Consider the following 22,056-nt stretch of genomic DNA (forward strand, 5'->3'; position numbering starts at 1 on the left):
TTTATTAATGTAGCGCTTTAACACAGGTTTTGCTAAATTTTCATCTAGCACCATTATCAGGTCAAAACTTTCATGTGTCCAATACTTTGGTTTATGACCAAATACCTGCAAAACTAATGACCTTCCCATCAGCCTCTGCTGTACTTTGTGTTTATTAGTATATGTTAGCATGCTAACATACTAATCTGAGATGGTGAACATGGTTAACATAACCTGCTAAACATCAGCATGTTATCATTATCATTGTGAGAATGTTAGTATGCTGACACTAGCATTTAGCTCAAAGCAGCGCCGTGCCTAAGTACAGAGCCGCTAGCGTGGCTGCAGATTCTTAGTCTTGTTTAAGAAAGAAATGCAAACCATTTGCTGGTTCCAGCTTCTCAAATGTAAGAATGCTTTTCTTTGTCATACATGAAAATAAACTTATTATCTTTGGGTTTTGGACTGTTTTGCAGATAAAAAGAGCAATTTCAATACATCACCTTGGGCTCTGGGAAGTTATGTATTGTTCGTTGGCCATTATGTAATGGAAGTAATGGCCATTTTTCAGTATTTTGTGAAAATGTATTGATGAAATGATTAATGGATTAGTCGATAAAATAAATGGTTGATTAGTTGATAACTAATGACAATTTCATTAGTTGCAGCCCTAGTTCAAACCACTCAATAAAATGACAACACGATCAAAGGCTAATTAATAAAAACATATTGTGTTTTTAACCCTAATCTATCTCGACACTCCTGTGTCTGTCAAAACTGTGTTTAAAGCTGAACTCACAGCGTGTTAGCCTCTGTCCTTCCATCTCAGCCACCTTAAGCATTGTCACTGAAGGACTTCACAGCTCCAAGTAAGCATAAAACGTCCTTAAAATGTATCCAAAAAAGCTCGACCAAGTGTTTTGTATCCAAATAGTTCCACTGTAGGGAAAACCGAGTATTTGGTGCTCAGGTGGAAGACTCTTCTTCTTAATAGTAATTCATTTAATTCATCTTTGGAACAGACCCCTTATACCATGTTCTAATTTTAGCTGAGAGAAGTATCTTCATTACTAATTATGGATGTATATAACTGGTTAATTTCTTCTCATTTTATTTTCATTACACTTTATTGCACCGAAATAAATAGAAGTAACTTAGAATCTTGAGTTTTAATCCTAAAACATTTATTAGAAGCTATTAACATGAAGTAAAACTTTAAGGAGTTATATTAAAAAGTATATTAAAGTCTGAGGCACATAAAAATCAGTCTCTCAAATTCATTATTCAGTGTCTGTATGCTATTAACATCCAAAACAAAATGTATCTTCAGCAATTTTTATGTAAATTACTTTCCTCTCTAAACTGTGGCACTAAAATGAGCCAAAAAGCGATCATAATTTTTTATTTTGTTTTAGCCGTTGTTTTGTTATAGACGATTTCCCTTTTCTTCAGTGACAGATATTCACTCATTTTAAAATATACTACTACCATTTTTTTCCCAGAAGCTACTGTCTATAAATCATCTTACACTGAACCCTGTTCCACATGATTTCATTGTTGTTTCAGGCTCTGAATGAGATTTCAGAGAGAGAAGGTGATCCTGAGTACCCTGAGGAGGAGATGAGCGGTGGGAGTTTGCTCAGGTAACCTAAAGCTGATGCATTTTCATTCATGTCAACAGTAAAAACATCACCAAGAATGGGTCTGACTGGCTGCAGATTATTCAGCCTCCTGCTGCATTTTTGTTGCTCATACATACACATCGATCCCTCTGGAGATCGGCTGTTGATTCCATTAACTTTTACTTGAAGTGACAGTGAGTTTCTCCCTGGAGATTTTTCTGTGAAAGTTTCTCTTATGGCGAGGAAGTGATCCAGCTCACTATGCTGTTAAATAATTCAGTCAGTTTTAAAACATTGAAAGGCATTAAGTTGGGATGTTTGGTTTCAGTGTCTCAGCTGAAGCTAATGAACTGTGTGTGTGTGTGTGTGTGTGTGTGTGTGTGTGTGTGTGTGTGTGTGTGTGTGTGTGTGTGTCTGTGTTTCCTGTCCAGAGCCAAGTCTGTGTGCTCCATGAGCGATTTCCAGCGTTTAATGGACAGCTCGCCGTTCCTCCCCGACAAGACTCGCCACGGTGATCAGGGCCAAGACGACGTCACCCCGCCTCTGTCCCCGGACGACCTCAAGTACATTGAGGAGTTCAACAATAAGGGCTGGGACTTCCCATTATCCACCTCTGGCCCGGGTCCTTCCCGGGACGTGTGGACAGACATACCCCCGGAGGCCCGGGGAGGGGAGCCCGTTCTTGATCCATTCCAGCCAGCCTCCTGGTTCCTCACCACCAGCGCCACCCTGACCACCAGCACCCTGAGCAGCCCTGAGCACTGCCACAAGTCCCCGCTGAGGGGCAACGGAGCAGGGGTGGCAGGGGTGGGAGTGGAGCACTGTGGGGTTCACATCCTCCACAGCCCCACCAGACCTGGGGCAGCTGAGCGCCTTATTGCCCAAGACCCGGAATTCCTGTACACCAAAGGGACCAAAGCCGGGGGTGGAGAAGAGGCTGGGGTGGGAGCCAGCGGGTCAGATGAGGTCTTCAGCAGTGGGAGGTGGCCATGTGGGCTTCTGGAGGGTGGGGGGTTGAGGACTTCTCCTAATCAGTCTCCTATCTGCCCCACAGTGGGCTACACTTCCTCTCTGGAGCTTCAGCTCTCCAGAAACATGAGTGACGACATGAAAGAGGTGGCCATCTCTGTGAGGAACGCCATCCGCTCTCCACCAGGGCCTGTCGTCCGGGACACCGCCTGCCAGACAAACGGATTCACCACTCGAGGCACTCAGACAACACAGACCATTAGTGTGGGTCTACAAACGGACCTGCTGAGGAACCTGACCAGCAGCCCCCACCGCTGCCTCACTCCAAAAGGTGGCGGCACGCCTATTTCTTCACCGTCACGCAGCCTGAGGAAGGTGCAGTACTCTCCTGTCGTCCAGAGCAAGTTTGAGCGACCCTGCTGCTCGCCGAAGTACGGCTCACCCAAGCTTCAGCGCAAACTGTCCACATCCAACAAGGCTGAGCTACCCAATACCAGCCGTGCTCCCACCCCCACCACACCACAGAAGGGCAACAATGAGTCAGCGTGGGCCCGCTCCACCACCACTCGCGACAGCCCCGTTCATACCACCATTAACGACGGCCTCTCCAGCCTCTTCAACATCATTGACCACACCCCCGTGGTCTACGACTCCATACAGAAGTTCAACAAGTCCCCCAGTCGCTCTCGCCCCACCCCTCCCTCCACCACAGAGCCCATCCCTGCGCAAGGAGCTCTCGCCTCAGACACCAGGAACGCGCAGGAGTGCTTGCGGACTGCTCGCGGACGCTCGCCCAGCCCCGTGCAGCTGATAGTGGAGACGCAGGGAGACAAAAACCCAGAGGTGGTGAGCATACGCCAAGACCTGTCGGCCCCGCCAGGCTACACTCTGACTGAAAATGCAGCCCGCATCCTTAACAAGAAGCTGCAGGAGCAGAGCTTTAGAGAGGAGAGGAGGCTGCAGGCTGGAGGACAGAGCAGCCACAGCAGAGACAGCAGCAGGCAGGCCGACTCAGACAGAGGACAGTCTGGATGTATGGAGGTAAATATACAGACGCACTGGATTCATCGCTTCATCACTCATTTGATCTGGGGCCCATGTTTTATGATGCAAAGATATTTATGACTTTGCCTTGGATTTTCCTTGTAATGGTTGAAGACAAACTTTAAGGCATCTCTGGTTAATCAGTGAAAAGATAATCAACTACGTTATAATATCACTAAAAATGTTAATGCTTTTTTCTCAGATCGAAAGCACTGACTGATGCAATGGTAATGTCAAAATATTTGACCCTCTTCAATAATACGTTGATGTATGTAGACACTCTATAAGGTTTCTTCTTCTTGTGTACTTTTTTCTTCACTGTAGTGACTTTCTTGTAGTGTGGCTTTTATTTCTTTGCTTTAACTGTCACTGAGGCCCGACCGAAACCTGATTTATGCGTCTGATAACTGGAGAAATTAAATTAATGATCTCACAGTAGTTTAACTAAGTGGGAAACAAAGTATGGGATACAAGTAGCTACAAAGTAACATAATTAATCATTATCAACACTATCTAATTAAATGTTCAACCAGAATTTTAAGTGGTCCCAGTTTTTGAACCGATTTGATCTTCCCTATACCAAAATAAATAAAAGAAAAGCGCTAATTTTACTCGATGAAATCAGCGCTCTGACACGTCGGTCGGGCCCTTTTCACCACCCATTCAGCTGACCTGTGGGAAAAATAAATGACAGACAGAAAACCATCTTTCTGGTTATGTTTAAATGATAAAACAGAAAGGGAAATGCATTCAGTTTACTGTGTGTACTGGCACACCTCTCATTTAGCTCTCCATAGGCAGATTAAAACTTGAGAAAAGTAGGTCATGCTGTATTAAAGCTGTACATTAAAACAATGTACCAAAGACATACTGTATATTTGAAACCATAACATGAACAGTGAGCAACATAATCCCACATATGGTGATTATTATGTCCACTGGCATCAAGGTTTCACCAGCTGCTGTTCACTGATCTGCAGAACAGACAGATTAAGATTACAGACTGATATGTGATTTTATGGATGATAGTGGAGTGTGTGTTTTCCTGCAGTCATTCACTAAGTGATGCCGTGACTTCTGTGGATGACGATCACAGCTCGAACAGAGCAGAATAACAGATTGCGACAGTACTTAAGCACGCAATATGTCAATATTGTAATTTAGATATGAATCATAAATTGCTGTTTTTTGTGTTTGCCTCAAATGGATAGATAGACACAGAAGTAGGGGAAAAAGGAAAATATTTACATTGACATTTAAAATATCCACCAGTAAACCAAATTGAAACGTCTGTGTGGGAATGGGCGATACGGATAAAATGTTGTGTCACAATTCATGGTACATGTAATTAAATATTACAATAGTTATGTGCTGGGAAATAGTGAATTTACTAGAAAAGTAAGTTTACTATGTCAAAATGTCTGTGTAGCTAATGCAGTGAATTAGGACTGCAAGTAATGATTATTTTCAATTAATTGTTCAATAATTTAGTCTGTAAAATGTCATAAAATAGTGGGAAATGCCAATCAAAATCACGTCTTCAAACTGCTTGTCTAATCAGCGTTCAAAAACTGAAAGATATTCAATGATATAAAACAGAGACAGTAACCAGAAAATATTTGTCATTTTGCTGTATAAATTACTTGAACAATTGATCAAGTTATCAAAATTGGTGTTGACCAATTTTCTGTCAATTGACTAATCAATGAATCGACTAATCATTTTACCTCTAAAGGAAATATAGTCAAACCATTTCACATTTCTACTGGATATGTATCGTGACACAGCAAATTTTCTAGAAATTCAAATGAAAAACTGTTATCTGATTATTCAATTAATCGTCCAAAAAATTGTGAATACGGCCCATCAAATTGTCCCGGAACCCAAGGGGACATCTCTCTCACATTGTTTGCTGCGTTTGACCAACAGAACAAACCTGAGCTATTCAATATACAGTGATATGATATAAAACAGAGAAAAACACCAAATTCTCGCAATTTGAGAAGCTGAAATCAGCAAATGTTTGATATATTTGCTTAAATAAATGACAAATGATTATCAAAATTATTGTTGATTCTTTTTCTGTCGATCAACTGATTGATAAATTGACTGAACGTTTCAGCAATACAGTGAATGAAATATCTGTCAAATCAAGGTACTTCATCACATTGAGGGAAGAAATCCTTAAATCCAATATCGCCATGAAACATTCCTGCTCACTGATTTGCAGCAATGCCTGCAGTGGTCTCATATAACCAGAATTATTAAAGAGTTAGCAACGTCAGTAGAATCAGTTGGAAAATCTCTCCCAGTTAACAAAACTATATCGCACTTGCAGTGTATTTTGCCACATTACCCAACCCTGGTTTATTTGTAGCCGTTCTTATTGAATGTTTGGTTATCTCCAACACTATCCGACTGGCCTGTGTGTATCTACATCAAATCCCAGTCCCCCTTGTGTTTTTTCCAGGTCTAAAGTGAATGGGTGTGTGTTTACTGCTGTCTGTGTGGTCTCCAAGCCGAAATCAGCCACCTTATTTCTCCTGGTCAACCTCTCTGCCTTTGATATGCCAAACTTATCGTGTATCTTCTCTTCCTCTTTGCCCGATTTTACCGATTAACATTTCCCGCTCTATCTTCCCTCCTCCTCCCCCCTCTCTCTCCTCCCCTCTGGGCTTTATCTCTCCCTCCTCCTCCCTGTCCACTGTGCTCTGATCCAGAACCACCCTGTCATACTAACAACTCCTTGGGGACTCTAATTCTGCTTGTCTCCGTGATGTAAGTTCCTCTTCCTCCTCCTCTTCCTCTACAACCTTTGGCGGTGGGTTCACAGGCCACACGGACCTCTCACTTCACGCCCTCTGCAGACCTCCCCCTCCTCACCCTCTTCATTAATGCATGCTTCACAGGACAGCAGAGTGACAGTGTGTGAAGCCATCGGAGTGGTGTCGAAAGTTGTGCGGCGGCCATCCATCTGTTTCTTCGTGTTAATGCACGCATGCTTAGTTTCTTTGGTATAGATCATCTGTTTTTTTAAAGGACTATAATGGTGTTTTTGCATGTTTTAGTCCATTAACCATAAATCACATGCACTGTTTTCCAATATCATACCATACATTTTTAGACTATTAGATTTAAATAAAATTTCTGCCAGTACAGTATGAAAATCATTTTTAGGAGACTTGCATGAGATATCAATTACAACGAACATTAATTAAGCTCTATTTGTATCGATGAGGTCCATCGCAGCTGAGAGCAGCAACTGATCTGATAAATCTTCTTGTTGTTGACAAAACAGCTTCATAAGCTATGTAGACAGGTAGTTAAGGATATCAGCTGTGTCTGAAATCATTAACTTATTCACTTTTCACTGCTCACGATACGGGGAATTCTAGTGTCAAGTTAAAATAATGATAGCTAACTTTGACATTAGCCAGCATGCGTTGCTAATTTCAGTACACTATAGGGAATATTAATTCTCACTAAACAACACTACAGAATGGCAATAAGTTATAGTTGACTATATTTCATGTGTATGTTTGTTAAAATTATTCAAAGTAAACACATTATAGTGAGTTAATGTTAAGCTAACCCAGAAACTAAAAGTTGCACACAATTTTAAAAAGAATATTTGGACAAATGTCAGGTAACATTAACATTAGCTCCAGTTATCATCAAATGCTGGTTTAGGCCACTTGCTTAGATTAGGTAAACTAATACTCAGGGTAACTAAATTCCTGAGGGTAGATAGGTGATCAAAAAAAAAAAAGCTAACGTTGCCAGCTAGTCTTAACTGAGCTGACGTGTAAATGTTTATTAAAAGCTAACGTAGGCCGCTAACATTGGCCAATTAAGGCTAGCTTTTAGTGACGAACATCAGTATTCTGACAACAATAATGTGAATCTGAGTTTCTCGTAATCAAAACACAAAGACATTTTTCAGTACAATTCCTGCTCTCTGCACTAGATTAGCATGTGATGGCCACATTACTGTGACAAAAAACTGAAACATTAACTGTAATAGAGTATGCAACTAAAGCAGTATTCAAGTTTCAGCAAGTTAATTGCCATACCATACAGATATGAAATAAAACCAGTTTGCTGGTAATGTAAAATATGTGGGATAAATCCTGCAAAACCGCCAGTATGGTCCTTTAAAGCAAACTCACAGACTCAGTTCATGTGACTCAAAGAGTCATCAGATTGTGTCTTGATTACTTGATCATATAAAATTTTGGTAAATTTTGCACCAAAGTGTGAACCAGTAAACATGACACAAAAAAAGATGACTCTTTTGGACGTTTCACACATTCCTCAGCGCAGGTTGTTTATTGTCTTTTGGGACCCTGTACGGCTTTATCTGGATTATTCTAACATTGTGTTTCTACCAGGTCCTCCTCTTTGTGTCACCATGTGTGCGACTGGATGGACTGTGATGTTTTCTTTTTTTACCCTTTTGTCCATACAGTGTTTTCTTCCCTCTTACAGTTCCCCAAGCCATTTCCTCTCACACTAAAAAGTCCTCCAATGACTAACTGAAGAAGACAGCTGCTAACACTCATCACTTTCTATACTCTATCACCTGTCGGGTTTGTGTTTTGATGCCCGGTGGATATTAACTGGTTGCTCTGGTCCATTTTGCATGCTTAAAGGAAAAATCCACCATCAGATACTCTTACACTGTTATACAATATATTATCAGCCAGTCGGTCAGTGCATTTCTATGCTGCAATTTAGTTTTCCTCAACCTCCCTCACCTACTTGCAATTCAGTTAGTGATTTCCTACATTACACAAAATATCTTTGAAAAACAAAATATGCAGAAAACACTTCTAAACGTTTTGCATTTAGTTGTAGTGGGTAGCTGGAGCTAAGAGTTTTTCTGGACTGTTTTAATAACTCTCCTTGTTGATGAGTTCAAGTGCTTGGAAGAAGCTTTGAGATTTGAGAGTCGGCTGCTAAAAAGCATTGTATTAATTTGTTAAAGCTGTCAGGAAGTCAAACTTGGAAGAGAAACAATATGAAAAACATGGCTATTGTGACAAGGATAATGTAAATTTGGTCGTTTCTTGTATTCAAAATGCTGCAGACTCCTTCTGAACTGTTTTGTACTTGCTTGCTTGTAATAGACATGCGATGCAGGCAGCTTTCTTCACACACTTCACTGCGTAATTAATGTGTACCTGGAGAGACAAAAAGTATAGCAATTAGCATGCAAATGGTTGAATAATCCCTTGTCAACACAATAGAACAGAATATCTTCCTTGAGAACTTTAAATTCTGACATTCTCACATTATCTGTTTCAACAGTGTCAAAGTGTTTTGAGGTGGATTTCTCCTTTAAGGTTGAAGCGTCTACTGAGAAGTCAGGGCTGATGTGAAGTTGTTCACGTTGCTGTTCAGTAGCCACTGATGTACACTGACTTCCTGTACAAATTACTGGTGCATGATCTGTGGTGTTGTGTGATCTGATGTATTAGCATGACATAGGAAATCTTGTATTAACCCACAAGCTTCCCACTAAACAACAACTTGTCTTGTATTTCCGGAGTGTATACAATCCATCAGTTGTATTCATAAACAAATAATTTATTGACGGAGGAGTCTATTTGGCGCAGATGCCACCCATCCGTCTCCGTGAGTTGTTTTCCCGCCTGTTCATCAGGACTTCCTGCAGGTTGTGTAACACATCACTCTCTGGTGGATCTATCTTTTCATCCATCTGACTTATTTTTCCTTCAGTTCATCCTCTCACGCCACCACAGCCTCACTGCCGTTTATTTTTAGCAGAACTAGATTGTTGCTTTTGCAGGCTTGATGTCCCACCATCCTTCAGCCGAAATCTAACGCCTAGAGATGAGCTATTTATAAATCAGGCCAGTGGTATGATGTCCCGGTGTGATCATTCACCCAATCACACTCTGACATCATTCTGAGAGGGAAGAAACTCACCCACAGCCACTTTTTTCTGTCCTTATCGCCCTCTTTTCCTCACTTTTTCTTTTTCATCCTGGGGACAGATGCATAAAAGACATATATAAGGACTGTTTTGTCCTTTACCTGACTCGAGCAGTGTCCTTTAACAGCACTAAAGCAGCTTGAGTGTCATTACACACCTGTGTGTGTTGTGAGCCTAGCAGCACTTTGACAGAAAAGTGTAGATTCAGCTGTATGCTCATTTTTGAGGCTGTAGTTTGTGGTAGTGTTGTGTTCGACTGAATTCTATTGTGAGCAGGCTGATTCTTTCACATTTCACTAAGGGCACAAACAAAAGCACACCAACGCTGGCACTTCGAGCTACGCAAGATCGGTTTCACATGTTGTTGAGTTTTGGAGTGTCACCTGGAAATCTTGACAGTCTGAGCGTTGCAGCTAGGGGGGCGCTATATCGTGAAACAACAAGAGAAAGCTGACCCCTTCTGTTTGGGTTCACTTCCTCTCAAAACAAACATGGCTGACCAGTTTGACAACGCTCTAGTTGAACATGTCCGTATCATGGATGCATTAAGGAGAACCATTTAGGCATGTTTATGACACTTGTCATAAACATGCCTATATGGCATGTCTTGACTATGTCACCTCTTCATTCAGACAGGAATGCAATTGAAAACGTATATACTGTGGTCATGGAACGCTCTGATTAGCTCTATCGCCCCCTTGAGTACTGACGTTTGTTACCTCCTGCGTAAGAGCACACATTGAGTATGTTCTGGCCCAGGCGTTGTCATTTATGGAAAGCCATTTGACAAGTAACATCTTCAGATATTTCTTGTTTAGACTACATTAAAATGCATGTTAACACGTACAGTTTTGTAGTATTAACACGAAATATTTACACATTAACAAAAATTGACGCCTTAATGGGGCTTTTCTGATTGTGGCCAATGAGGGATCCAGGTTCCTGTTACAAGTGCTTACACGCCCACATCAGTAATTTATGCACAACGTGTTCCCATTCGTTGTTGTTGTTCGACAACATTGATGCCACCTTCCTCATAAATATGTAGGAGCACCTTCATTCAGGGTCCCTTATTGGCCACAACCAGAAAAGCCACGTTAAGGCGTCAATTTTTGTTGTGTTAATGTGTAGAAATATTTTGTGTTAATACTACAAAACTGTATGTGTTAACACACATTTTAATGTAGTCTAAACAAGAAATCTCTAAGACATTAGTCATTGGCGTTCTTGCGTGCTTGTGTGGACCATGTTTCGGGCCTAATGCGGCATGTCATGTGGAGTGGATGATAGAGATGGGAAACAGTCACATGTTTATGACTTGCTCACATCATTGCACAACTCAAGATGGTTGCATGACTGCAAAGCTGGTTGTGTGAGACAATATATTATTATATCCATTAAATTTGGGTTTAATTACTTTGAATGAGGGACTTTGGGCTACTTGAGGCATCCATTGGGGCTTTCTGAAAAGTTTCCCAGTCGTACTATAATTACGACTTTAATGAAGTGAAATAAACTATACAAAATGAATGTGGCGTAAGCCTTGTTCCCCACCATTATCAGGGTGTTCTTGTGTTATATCATTTATTTTACTCTTGAGTTTTGCCAGTTAACAGAACACAAGCTTAAGTTGTAGTGTTGTTTTATTTGTGTTCCACAAGGATGTGCTCTGTTAAAAATGATCTTTATATTGTTCCGCTTATGATTTCGGAGCAGATTATCTCAATCAGTGATAGTGAAAAAACAGCTGTGCATCTTTAGATCCTCTAATGAGCGAGTGACTGAGAACCGTCAAGGTGTGGAGGGACAGGTGGAACTGTTCTGCAGTAAATGATGTTCCATTAAATTTGGTAGGGAGATGTCAGTGTCAGCAGTAACTAGGCAATCCTAAATACCTGTATATTATTGCACGTCTGCACCGGTGAGGCTCAGTAGTTAAAAATGGCAGTCACTGTGAGGCGGTGGATTTCATTGGTTCTTTTTACTTCAGCTTTAAGGTGGTTTTTAAGTTGAACTTTCTGAGGTTTGTTTTTGTTTCTTCAGTTTCATCCTCATTTGTTGCATTGCATTACATCATCCCTTCATATGGGCTGTCAGCACTACATCTATTTAAAGCCGTCTCTAATCTTTTGTCCCTCATTTACATACATGAGGGCAACAGAACATTAGAAATCCGTCTCAGCATCATGTACTGCAGCCTCAAAAGTTACCATCAAGTATTGATTTGGTTATTTGAAGGTCAAAAGATGTAACTGTAAATATGATAAAACTGAAGGTCCACTTACTCGTTTGTTATGGAGCTTTCGGCCATACTGCAGAATTAGATTGTACAGGTGTACCTAATAAACTGGTACTCCACTAATGATACTTACAGAAAGCGTGGTAACACACAAACAATACAAATATCACAAGGTGATTATGATCGCCTGAAAAAATAAAAGTTCCTAATAAAATGAGATTTAACATTAATCTTCTTTTTTGTTTAAAGTGGAAGATTAATCACTTTTATTTTTTGTAAACATCATTTATACATCTTTCCCCCTTCTCATTCTTCTCTCACTTTCTTTTATTTATGTTTCGCTGTTTAAACCTGTTCACTTCCTGTTTCTTTCGGCGCTGATGAGCTGCAGACGCCTCGTTGCTCTCCCCCCTCTCTGACAGCTCCTTGTCATTGGCAGGACCTGCCTCGCTCTCCGGTGGCTCCACCCCTGGACTCCTGCTTCCTGAGACCGGCCCGCCCGGCCAACCGCCGACCCCCCTCGCGCTGGGCCGCCCGCTCCCCCTCCTCCTCCCCCAAGTTGAGCGAGGGCTCGAAGAGGAGGTTCACCTTCCCGCCGCCGGGACACCGGAAGACCATCCTGGAGGGCGAGGAGCCAGCGTGAGGCTGTCCTCTACCTCCTCTCACCCTCCTCCACCTCAGCCTAAAAGACCCAGTACCTCAGAAACCTCCCCCCCAAATCTAGAGACTCCCAAGAGATGGAGCCTGAAGGGGGGGTTGCGATCCACCCAGTAGCACCAGCTGACCATCGAGGAACCAGAACTTCTTTTTAGAAGAACCTGGAATGTACTGTAATATCATCAAAAAAGACATAGAAAGTGCATTTCCATAAGAGGTGCCTGCACACACTTGAGTTACTCATCACCCCACATGTGTGTATATATGTATTTAATACATATATGTATATTTTAGTCACAATTCTGAACCTTTTTTCAGGTGAAAACTGTAGGTCAGCTGTTGCATTTGTATGAAGTTTACACCGTTTTTTCTCATCAGTTTACACTTTTCTTTTTTTTTTACACAACATGTCTTTTACGTTCACAACGTTTACATGCATCCATTCATGTTGAAACTTTTTTTCAGTAAGAGCATACCTTCATTATTTTTGTTGCCAGCCTTTGAAGCTTGACTTTTCTGCTTAGTTTCATAGAGAGGAAAGACAACACAAGCAAACAAACAAAAAAAACAACTTCTACTTCATCGGGTCTGAAGCAGAAACACATGATGTCATTTCTGATGCTAATGTACTTATTTATTTTTTCGTTGGGATGAATGTTTGGCTCTTTGAACATGTAGAAGATGGGTGACAACAAACTGAATAACCTTATGCATATTTGGAAGGCAGTTGTACAAATATCAGTCAAATATTTGCATGCCTTTTGAACACTAGCACTTTAGTGCATGTAAATACGAGCTCTAGTCATTTGTGATCACTCGGCTCCGCTGTGGGGAAAAAGAAAAAATTGTCTTGATGGGAACTTCTTGAGCTGTTGTTTTTTTGTTGTCACATGATTTGCATTGACTAAAATAAGAAGAATTTTTAAGTGAATTATTGTACCTACCAGGCTGTCTTTGTACAGTTGTTACTATTGGATATGAATTACTTTTTCCTTTGACAGGAAAAAGGGATTGTGGAAAAAAATATGAATGTTTTAAATGAAAAGTCTATGTCAAAAAGTCTAACAATCTATAGTCTTATGTAAATAGTAAATGGTAATAAACATGAATGTGTATTTACAAGACCTCCTTCTCTGTGTTTGCATCTGTTGGTCATTTTTTATATTTATCTCTCCATGATAAAGGTTAGATACAGCTCATGATAGATTCTACGCTCTTTCATTAGACCTGAGTTTGTGCTCTTGGCAGAGACTGATCCTGAACCGTGTGTGTGTGTGTGTGTGTGTGTGTGTGTGTGTGTGTGTGTGTGTGTGTGTGTGTGTGTGTGTGTGTGTGTGTGTGTGTGTGTGTGTGTGTGTGTGTGTGTGGATTACAGTTGCAGACCACAGGATTATAGTGGGTCAGGGGGGGCAGACACACACACAGAAAATGTGAATAAGAAGATTGTGTCCTCCCAGAAGTCAAATCCTCTTGCATCACAGTCATACATGTGCCACCTTACTCATGTTACTCAGCTTGTCACGCAAGCTAAAGACCAGTAATATACTGTAAACCTAGACTAGCTTGTTTAAAAAGTTGCTTGTTTTTGCGATTTCTTAACATGCAACTTAGTTGTGTCCACATATAAAGCTATTTTATATAATATTTTTGGTTTTAAATGCCAGAATTTTGAGCTATCTGCTTCTGAAACGTCTGCCACCACACCAGCAGACCTTTGTCACAGCAGACATTTTGACTTGTTATAGCAGGAAAAGCACAGGTGTCACTAATAACATTAACAGTGGCTCTGTTCTATTCAAGTGTCCCGGTGAGCCATGACAGTGAGCAGCATGAACAATACCAGGACCCTGAAACTGAAGCAGCTAAATGGAATTCAGCCATCATTCATTTTATTATTTACACCTGTGCTTTGCCTTCTGACATGTCAAAATGTCTTATGTGAAAAACACCAATGCAATTAAAGCTGAATGCAATTTTGTTTGCGCTCAAGCCTTATAAAATGTCTCCAAAAGTCTTTGTAGCTAAAAGACTGCCTTCTAAAATGACCCATATGACTGACAAAAATAACTTAAATTAGTGTTTTTTGATCTGTCACCTCGAGAGTTAAGGTTTGGTTATGTTTAGTCATGATCTGGTCATGGTTAAAAGACACTAATGTGACTGTACTGATCTCCCATCGGACCATCCACCACGACCTCTTCCCTAAGACCCTTCTTCAGTGTTATAATGTCACCTACTTCTGCCTTTGCTCCTCAGAAACAACAGTCATTATTTGCACAACCACAAGAGGTCACTTGTTAGGAAAACATAAACATATTAAGGTCATTTTCAGTGTTCAAAAAATGACCAGTGCTAGTTTTTCTGGTGATGGTGAGGAAAGACTGGAAAATGGACATTCAAAAGTGCAACAGCAACATGTCTTACTAGAAACAGCGTCCTAATCACTCAGGACTGGATAATAAAAGTTGTGGTTGAGTTTTTCAGACGCAATGAGTCACTACTTCACAGCATTCATCTCTTTTACCAATATCATTACTGTGCATGCAATTGTTGTGTAACAATGACATGTTTTGGGCAGTTTTAGATTTGGTTTAACAGTGTCCAATGGTTCTGCAGGGCTGTATTTGCAAATAAGTTGGTAAGGTCAAGACCCCGGACCAGATTTTAGTTTGAATCAATTTGTAGGAAATGATTATAGAATAGGATCCAGGTCAACAATGTTCAAAAGTAAAATTTTGGACTAAAAAAAAAAAAAGGCCCATGTATGTGTCAACTCAGTCCAAAAGACAGGCATCTCAATACATGGACAAATAAAACCCAAAACCATCTACATGGCTAGATACTACTAGAGGTAAATGGTCTTTTTGTAATTTAGGTGATCTAACCCTTCTTTTTAAAGTCTAAATGGTGTATGTTCAAGGTGCAGCAGCCTCTTCAGAGTGATGTTGCTGCCAGCTAACAGAGACGAATATCACTATCTTGCTTTACTCTGCTCATTTTCATCTTTTCACACTGGAGCAGAAAATACAGCTCAAGAATGAAATCTGTAAATTTAAAATGGTTTTATTGGAGAACTCCAAGCTTTTATTGGCTCTGAGGGAGAGAAGCTGATTGTAGGAGAGAGGGAAACCGGGAGTGATAAAGAGGCAGAGAGGGAGAGGCAGAGAGCTGAAGGCCTCCGTACACCTTTCACAGAGTTATAATGATGAATAATTAATGCGGCCCAGCTGCACTCTGGGAGCTGCTGATGGCACTGAGCGGGTCAGCAGAGGGAAGAAGAAGATGCTCTGCTTTTACTTCCATCCGCCCTGAGAGAAACCCACCACTGCTGAATAATTTACACCAGCCCTGAAGTCCCTGCACGCACACACACACACACACACACACACACAGTCCTCTGCTCTCTAAACACTGTACTCTGCTTTAATGTCTGATGTCAGCTCCAGCAAGAAGGGTGTGACCTCTGTGAAATAGTCACACCCAAGTACAGTAGATATCCTGAAGCAAACATGGAGAAGGGCAAGTCTTAAACTATTTTAAATTGATTATGTGACATTTTCAGAAAGTAAAGTTTGAGTTTTTGTAGGTGGTGGCACTCGGCTCCTTACATACCCAGCTCATTACAAACAAACCTCTGCTGCTGTTTATGAACAAAACCTTTGGGGTGGTGGCTTGTTGCTTTGTATATGGAGTTGTATAAAGTAGGTCATCTGTTGTAGAAGATGTAGGTGTTTAACAATATTGAAAAAGAGGCCAGCAGCAGGACAGTTTTTCTGATGCTAGTAATTTGTAATGACCTTTTTACTTGCTGCTAGCAAGATCTTTAGGAGGTAGGTATCATCTTTACTTACACATCAGGGATGTGTCCAAGATAGAGGGATGTGAATGTTGTACCGATACTAAAACCCAGGATTTTTTAGATGATTGTTGCTGCTTCCTTCCAGAAAGTCTGAATAGAGGGACAAGACCAGAAAACATGAGCATGATCAACCATGACTTCTCCACATCCCCTCCAGCAGCATAGCTGAGTGCAAGTTTGTTTAGACTTCTGTTTGGTAGTGATGAAAAAGACAGAAATTGCTCCATGTCCCAGAGTACGACTGTGATTCCCAGGCATTCATCTTCAGTTATTTCAATCAATGTCCAGCTCTTTTTGAAAGTGTTTATATTTTTAAAATTAAACTTGTGTTTTGTGGCCACCATTGGGTTTTTGTCTTTGGTTGGTTGTCTTTTATTTGAAATAAGGCTGGCATTATTCTATATTTCTCTTATTGTCAACAAATCTTATGAAAAGACCAAAACCAGCACTGAATTACTTCTTTTAACACCCTCTAGCTTTGCTACCGTGTCTGTGGCACTCAGCTCCAAGCCCATTCGTTCCTACTGAAGACGTCAAACTTTAAAAACAGGTCACAAATATATAGTTTCTGTTTTTTTAAACAGTGTAGCTCATTAATGTGTTTTAATAGTTTTTGGACAAAAATAGGGCTCTATCACAGCCGCCATCAGAAATGCGTTGGTCTCACAATGAAGTTCTTTATACTTAAATTGTTGCTGGAGTGTTGACCCATGTTTCTGTCAGTCGCTGTTAAGCTTTAAACTGCTGTAACTTTTTGTCATCTTTTGCTCAGTTGTCAGATTGCTGGTCATTACCCCTCCTGTCACTTCAGATTCTGCCATTCCCTCCCCATCCAGCAGAAGTCCTCACTGTGTTAACCTCATTCCTCATTACCATCTCCACACCCACCTGCACACCTGTTCCCAATCCCCTCATCAGCTCCCCAGTGTATACGCCGCCCCTTTAGCCATAGTACTCTGTGAGATTATCTATTGTGACATTCCCAGCTGTTGTGTTCAAGCCTTTCTGTCTAGTTTTTTTACCTCAGCCTGCCTGGTTATTCTCCTTTGACCTTGTTTGCCTGATTCAAGTTTCATATAACTCGTGTTGCAGAGGGGTTTTGTCCTGGAAAAGATTTACCAGACACCTCGAGTTTGCAACCGCAAATGGGAAATGTACAGTGGCCTGCTAAAAAGCTCAACACACTGTATAAAGCAAACAAAACACATGTTCATCGGTTTTTAGTGTCACCTGGAAAGTTCTTCTGTGTTTTTACTCTGTTTTGGCCTGTAAAACTAGCAGCATTTCAGTGTTTGCTCGTGCTTTCTGTATTTGAAGCGCATTTATTGGTGTTGTGCATTCATTATCAAATTTGGAAATGTGTTTCTTAATCTGCTCGTCTTTTGTTTAGGTAAAGCAGTGTGTTGAGCTCTCGAACATCATAAAAATGAGTGAGTTGCACAGGAGTTGAATCACTGTTAAGATATAAATCAACAATAGTGACCACCAAAATAATAATAATTTTTATTTAAATGTAAAAGCTGATTATCTTCTTTATGCGCTTCCAATTTCAATTATTTTATGCTGTTGTTTGGCCAGTCCCTTAAAGCTTTTTTATATTAGATTTAGACTTTATTGTCCCAGAGGGAGATTTGTTTTCACAGCCAGTTCAACATAGAAACACACAGATATAAACACGGCAACATACAGATAAAGACAATACATAGAGTCCCCATAAATGCATTTACACATCCCAGCACACAACATAGTCAACAAGGCAGTTTGTTCAGTGCTGCAAAACAATAAATGCTGGTTGAATAAAGGATATGTACAAAATAAAGTGCTGACATCCCATAATCATCTTTGTTGAACTGATAAGAATATTTTCAGTTTAATGCTATCCCCTCCTCTTCATTATATATCGTGGATAGGCTTATATTTGTGATTTTACGTCTGACATCACCTCACAGTTTATTCCATCTCATTACACACTACTTTACAAAGTCACTTGAAACTGATCCAATTAAATGATAAGAAAAATAAATGATGCATCAGGAAGGCTACTGGATGTTTGTCAGGACATTCAGTACCAAATATCTGTTGATCCAAAGTGATTATTGTGTCTTTGACAGGACACACCAGTTATCTAAAAAAATTAAAGTGACATAGTCTTATAAAGTAGCTTCAGACCTGTGAAAACTTTCTAATGGGTCACTGCGTTGTCTTTACTGCTTTGATCATGTGGAGCCAACAGTTTGAAATCCAAAAAATGCTGATCCATGAATAAATCAAGAAGGAAAAACTCAGAATAATTTAAACAGAATAATCAACATGAATTTGTTTTTTTCCAGCCAAAGCAGAGGTGACAAATAGTTCAGGTGGGCTTTTGAAGTATACTGAGTGTCTAACTTCTCCTCAGTATTAAACCGCGTTTTTAAATGAAGCTGCTTTTGAATATTTGCTCTGACATTTGAGTGTGATTGAAAAAGATAAAAAGAGCGACGTTTTCCTCTTTGGCTGTGATGAATAATGCAGCAGTGACTGTCTGGGCGTCTCTGTCAGATTGTTTAGAGCAGTTTCCCCTCGTGTTCCCAAATCTTTGTGTGTTTGACTAAACAGATGAGACGAGCCTCTCGGTTCCTCTTCTGCCTTGTTTTGTGGCGTTTGCAGCTGCTGTGTGAGGACTCAGCTGACAGTTAAATCTAAACACTGGGGATCATTGTGTAGGGTTGCAGTCCAGTGGATGTCACTGTAAAGGTAGACAGATGTGTTTCTTTTGCAGATAGATTTGTTTGTTTGAAAGCAGCAGAAAGCAGGATTGTGTTTATTTAGAAATGCACCCTCTTATCAAACTAACTGACAAAGTGAGACTGCAGCTGAGAAGAGTGTCCCATCAAGTTGTATTAGGACTCCTGACACCAAAACATCCATCCATCCATCCATCCATCCATCTTCTTCCGCTTATCCGGGGCCGGGTCGCGGGGGCAGCAGTCTAAGCAGGGACTCCCAGACTTCCTTCGCCCCAGACACTTCCTCCAGCTCCTCCGGGGGGATCCCGAGGCGTTCCCAGGCCAGCCGAGAGACATAGTCCCTCCAGCGTGTCCTGGGTCTTCCCCGGGGCCGCCTCCCGGTGGGACATGCCCAGAACACCTCCCGAGGGGCGTCCAGGAGGCATCCGGATCAGATGCCCTAGCCACCTCAGCTGGCTCCTCTCGACGTGGAGGAGCAGCGGCTCTACTCGAGCTCCCCGTGTGACTGAGCTCCTCACCCTATCTCTAAGGGAGCGCCCAGCCACTCGGCGGAGGAAGCCCATTTCGGCCGCTTGTATCCGCGATCTTGTCCTTTCGGTCACTACCCAAAGCTCATGACCATAGGTGAGGGCAGGAGCGTAGATTGACCGGTAAATCGAGAGCTTTGTCTTTCGACTCAGCTCCTTCTTTACCACAACGGTCCGATACAGCGCCCGCATCACTGCAGACGCTGCACCGATCCGCCTGTCAATCTCACGCTCCATCCGTCCCTCACTCGTGAACAAGACCCCGAGATACTTAAACTCCTCCACTTGGGGCAAGGACTCCCCACCCACGCCAAGAGAGCAAACCACCTTTTTCCGGTCAAGAACCATGGCCTCAGATTTGGAAGAGCTGATTCTCATCCCAGCTGCTTCACACTCGGCTGCAAACCGTCCCAGTGCATGCTGCAGGTCCTGGTTTGAAGAAGCCATCAGAACGACATCATCTGCAAACAGCAGAGATGAGATCCTGTGGTTCCCAAACCGGACACCCTCCGGCCCCTGACTGCGCCTAGAAATTCTGTCCATATAAATTATGAACAGAACCGGTGACAAAGGGCAGCCCTGGCGGAGTCCAACATGCACCGGGAACAGGTCTGACTTACTGCCGGCAATGCGAACACAGCTCCTGCTCCGGTTATACAGGGACCGGACAGCCCTTAGCAAAGGGCCCCGGACCCCATACTCCCAGAGCACTCCCACAAAGCGCCCGGGGCACACGGTCGAATGCCTTCTCCAGATCCACAAAGCACATGTGGACTGGTTGGGCAAACTCCCATGAACCCTCGAGCACCCGATGGAGAGTATAGAGCTGGTCCAGTGTTCCACGACCGGGACGAAAACCACTCTGCTCCTCCTGAATCCGAGGTTCGACTATCGGACGAATTCTCCTCTCCAGTACCCTGGAATAGACCTTACCGGGGAGGCTGAGAAGTGTGATCCCTCTGTGATTGGAACACACCCTCCGGTCCCCTTCTTATACAGAGGACCACCACCCCGGTCTGCCAGTCCAGAGGCACTGTCCCAGACCGCCACGCGATGTTGCAGAGACGTGTCAGCCAAGACAGTCCCACAACATCCAGAGACTTAAGATACTCAGGACGGATCTCATCCACCCCCGAAGCCTTGCCACCAAGGAGCTTGCCAACAACCTCAGTGACTTCGGCCAGGGTGATGGATGAGTCCGCCTCCGGGTCCCCAGCCTCCGCTTCCTCTTCGGAAGACGTGACAGCGGGATTGAGGAGATCCTCAAAGTATTCCTTCCACCGTCCGACAACATCCCCAGTCGAGGTCAACAGCTCTCCACCCGCACCGTACAAGGTGTTGGTGAAGAACTGCTTCCCCCTCCTGAGCCGTCGGACGGTTTGCCAGAATTTCTTTGAGGCCGACCGATAGTCCTCCTCCATGGCCTCTCCGAACCTCTCCCAGTCCTGAGTTTTTGCCTCTGTGACCGCACGGGCTGCAGCACGCTTAGCCTGCCGGTACCTGTCAGCTGCCTCGGGAGTCCCACGAGCCAACAAGGCCCGATAGGACTCCTTCTTCAGCCTGACGGCATCCCTTACTTCCGGCGACACCAAAACATCTGGTAGGAAATTTTGTAACCATGAAAATTGTGACTTCAGAGTAAAATACCAAAAATCTGTCTTAGACAGAAGAAGACACACACCATTTTTTTAAATCACCACCTCCACACCAACCACAAAGATGATGACATTCAGGCCAGAAAAAGTTTATTAACCTTTTAAAGATTGTTGTTTCTCACAGTCACCCAGGTGTGAAACTCCCTTTCCCCTCCCTCAGCCTCACAACCTCCCCCTAACCCCTGCATTTTCATGGACACACCTGTCCACCAGTTGCCCTCACAGATTTTCCCACCTTTGCCAGTCACCTGACCCTGTTCCTCCCTGCACACCTGCTCCTCATTACCTCATTAGCCCCACATTTTATACACAGGTACCTGCCTACTGTAGTTATTCTGGTCACTGGTGATATTATTATAAGCAATCTTGCTTTACAGCCAATGTGGCCCAACAGCTCCTGCCTGTTCCTGTATTTTTTGACCTGCTGTTAGTCTATGACCAACGTCCTGTCTTGGCCCTTTTGGATTTGTTTGCCTCTTTGGACTACCCTCATGTTGCAGACCTTTAAAGGTATTGTCATGTTGGTCTTCCTTTCAATGGATGAAGTGAATTAAATTCAATTTGCCACGCACTCTACCCTGAAAAAGGATGTAATATCATCTGATGTGGTAATAAATAAATACTAGTTGAGAACACAAAATTGACACATCATCAACTTTTAAGTTCATGTGGGAAACTCTTTTATCTTTGTTTTTGGTCTCCTGAGGAATATATCTGGCTCTTTAGCTGCTAAATGCTCCACTATGTTACCAGCTAGTCGCTACCTTTGTCAGTCTGCTGTTTGGTGCTGAGCAAGTGGTGGACAGTGGGTTTTTAG

General features: G+C 42.2%; 1 protein-coding gene across 9 annotated transcripts in view; it reads left to right on the forward strand.

Moving 5' to 3' along the window:
* Positions 1-13,593, forward strand: part of LOC122886466 (microtubule cross-linking factor 1) — a 71,165-nt gene extending 57,572 nt beyond the window's left edge. For 2 of the 9 annotated variants that reach the window (XM_044218702.1, XM_044218703.1), the window contains 3 exons: positions 1,546-1,622; positions 2,033-3,611; positions 12,252-13,593. In XM_044218702.1, coding sequence (XP_044074637.1) covers positions 1,546-1,622; positions 2,033-3,611; positions 12,252-12,455 — 1,860 coding nt within the window. In that variant the 3' untranslated portion in view covers positions 12,456-13,593. Of the gene's footprint in view, positions 1-1,545; positions 1,623-2,032; positions 3,612-3,816; positions 3,883-6,334; positions 6,436-12,251 lie in introns of those variants that run through there. The other 7 variants (XR_006380358.1, XR_006380357.1, XM_044218704.1 and 4 more) reach the window with 7 other exon arrangements.
* Positions 13,594-22,056: the final 8,463 nt, after the last annotated feature.

Source organism: Siniperca chuatsi, linkage group LG13 (assembly GCF_020085105.1).
Source record: "Siniperca chuatsi isolate FFG_IHB_CAS linkage group LG13, ASM2008510v1, whole genome shotgun sequence".
Lineage (NCBI taxonomy): Eukaryota > Metazoa > Chordata > Actinopteri > Centrarchiformes > Sinipercidae > Siniperca > Siniperca chuatsi.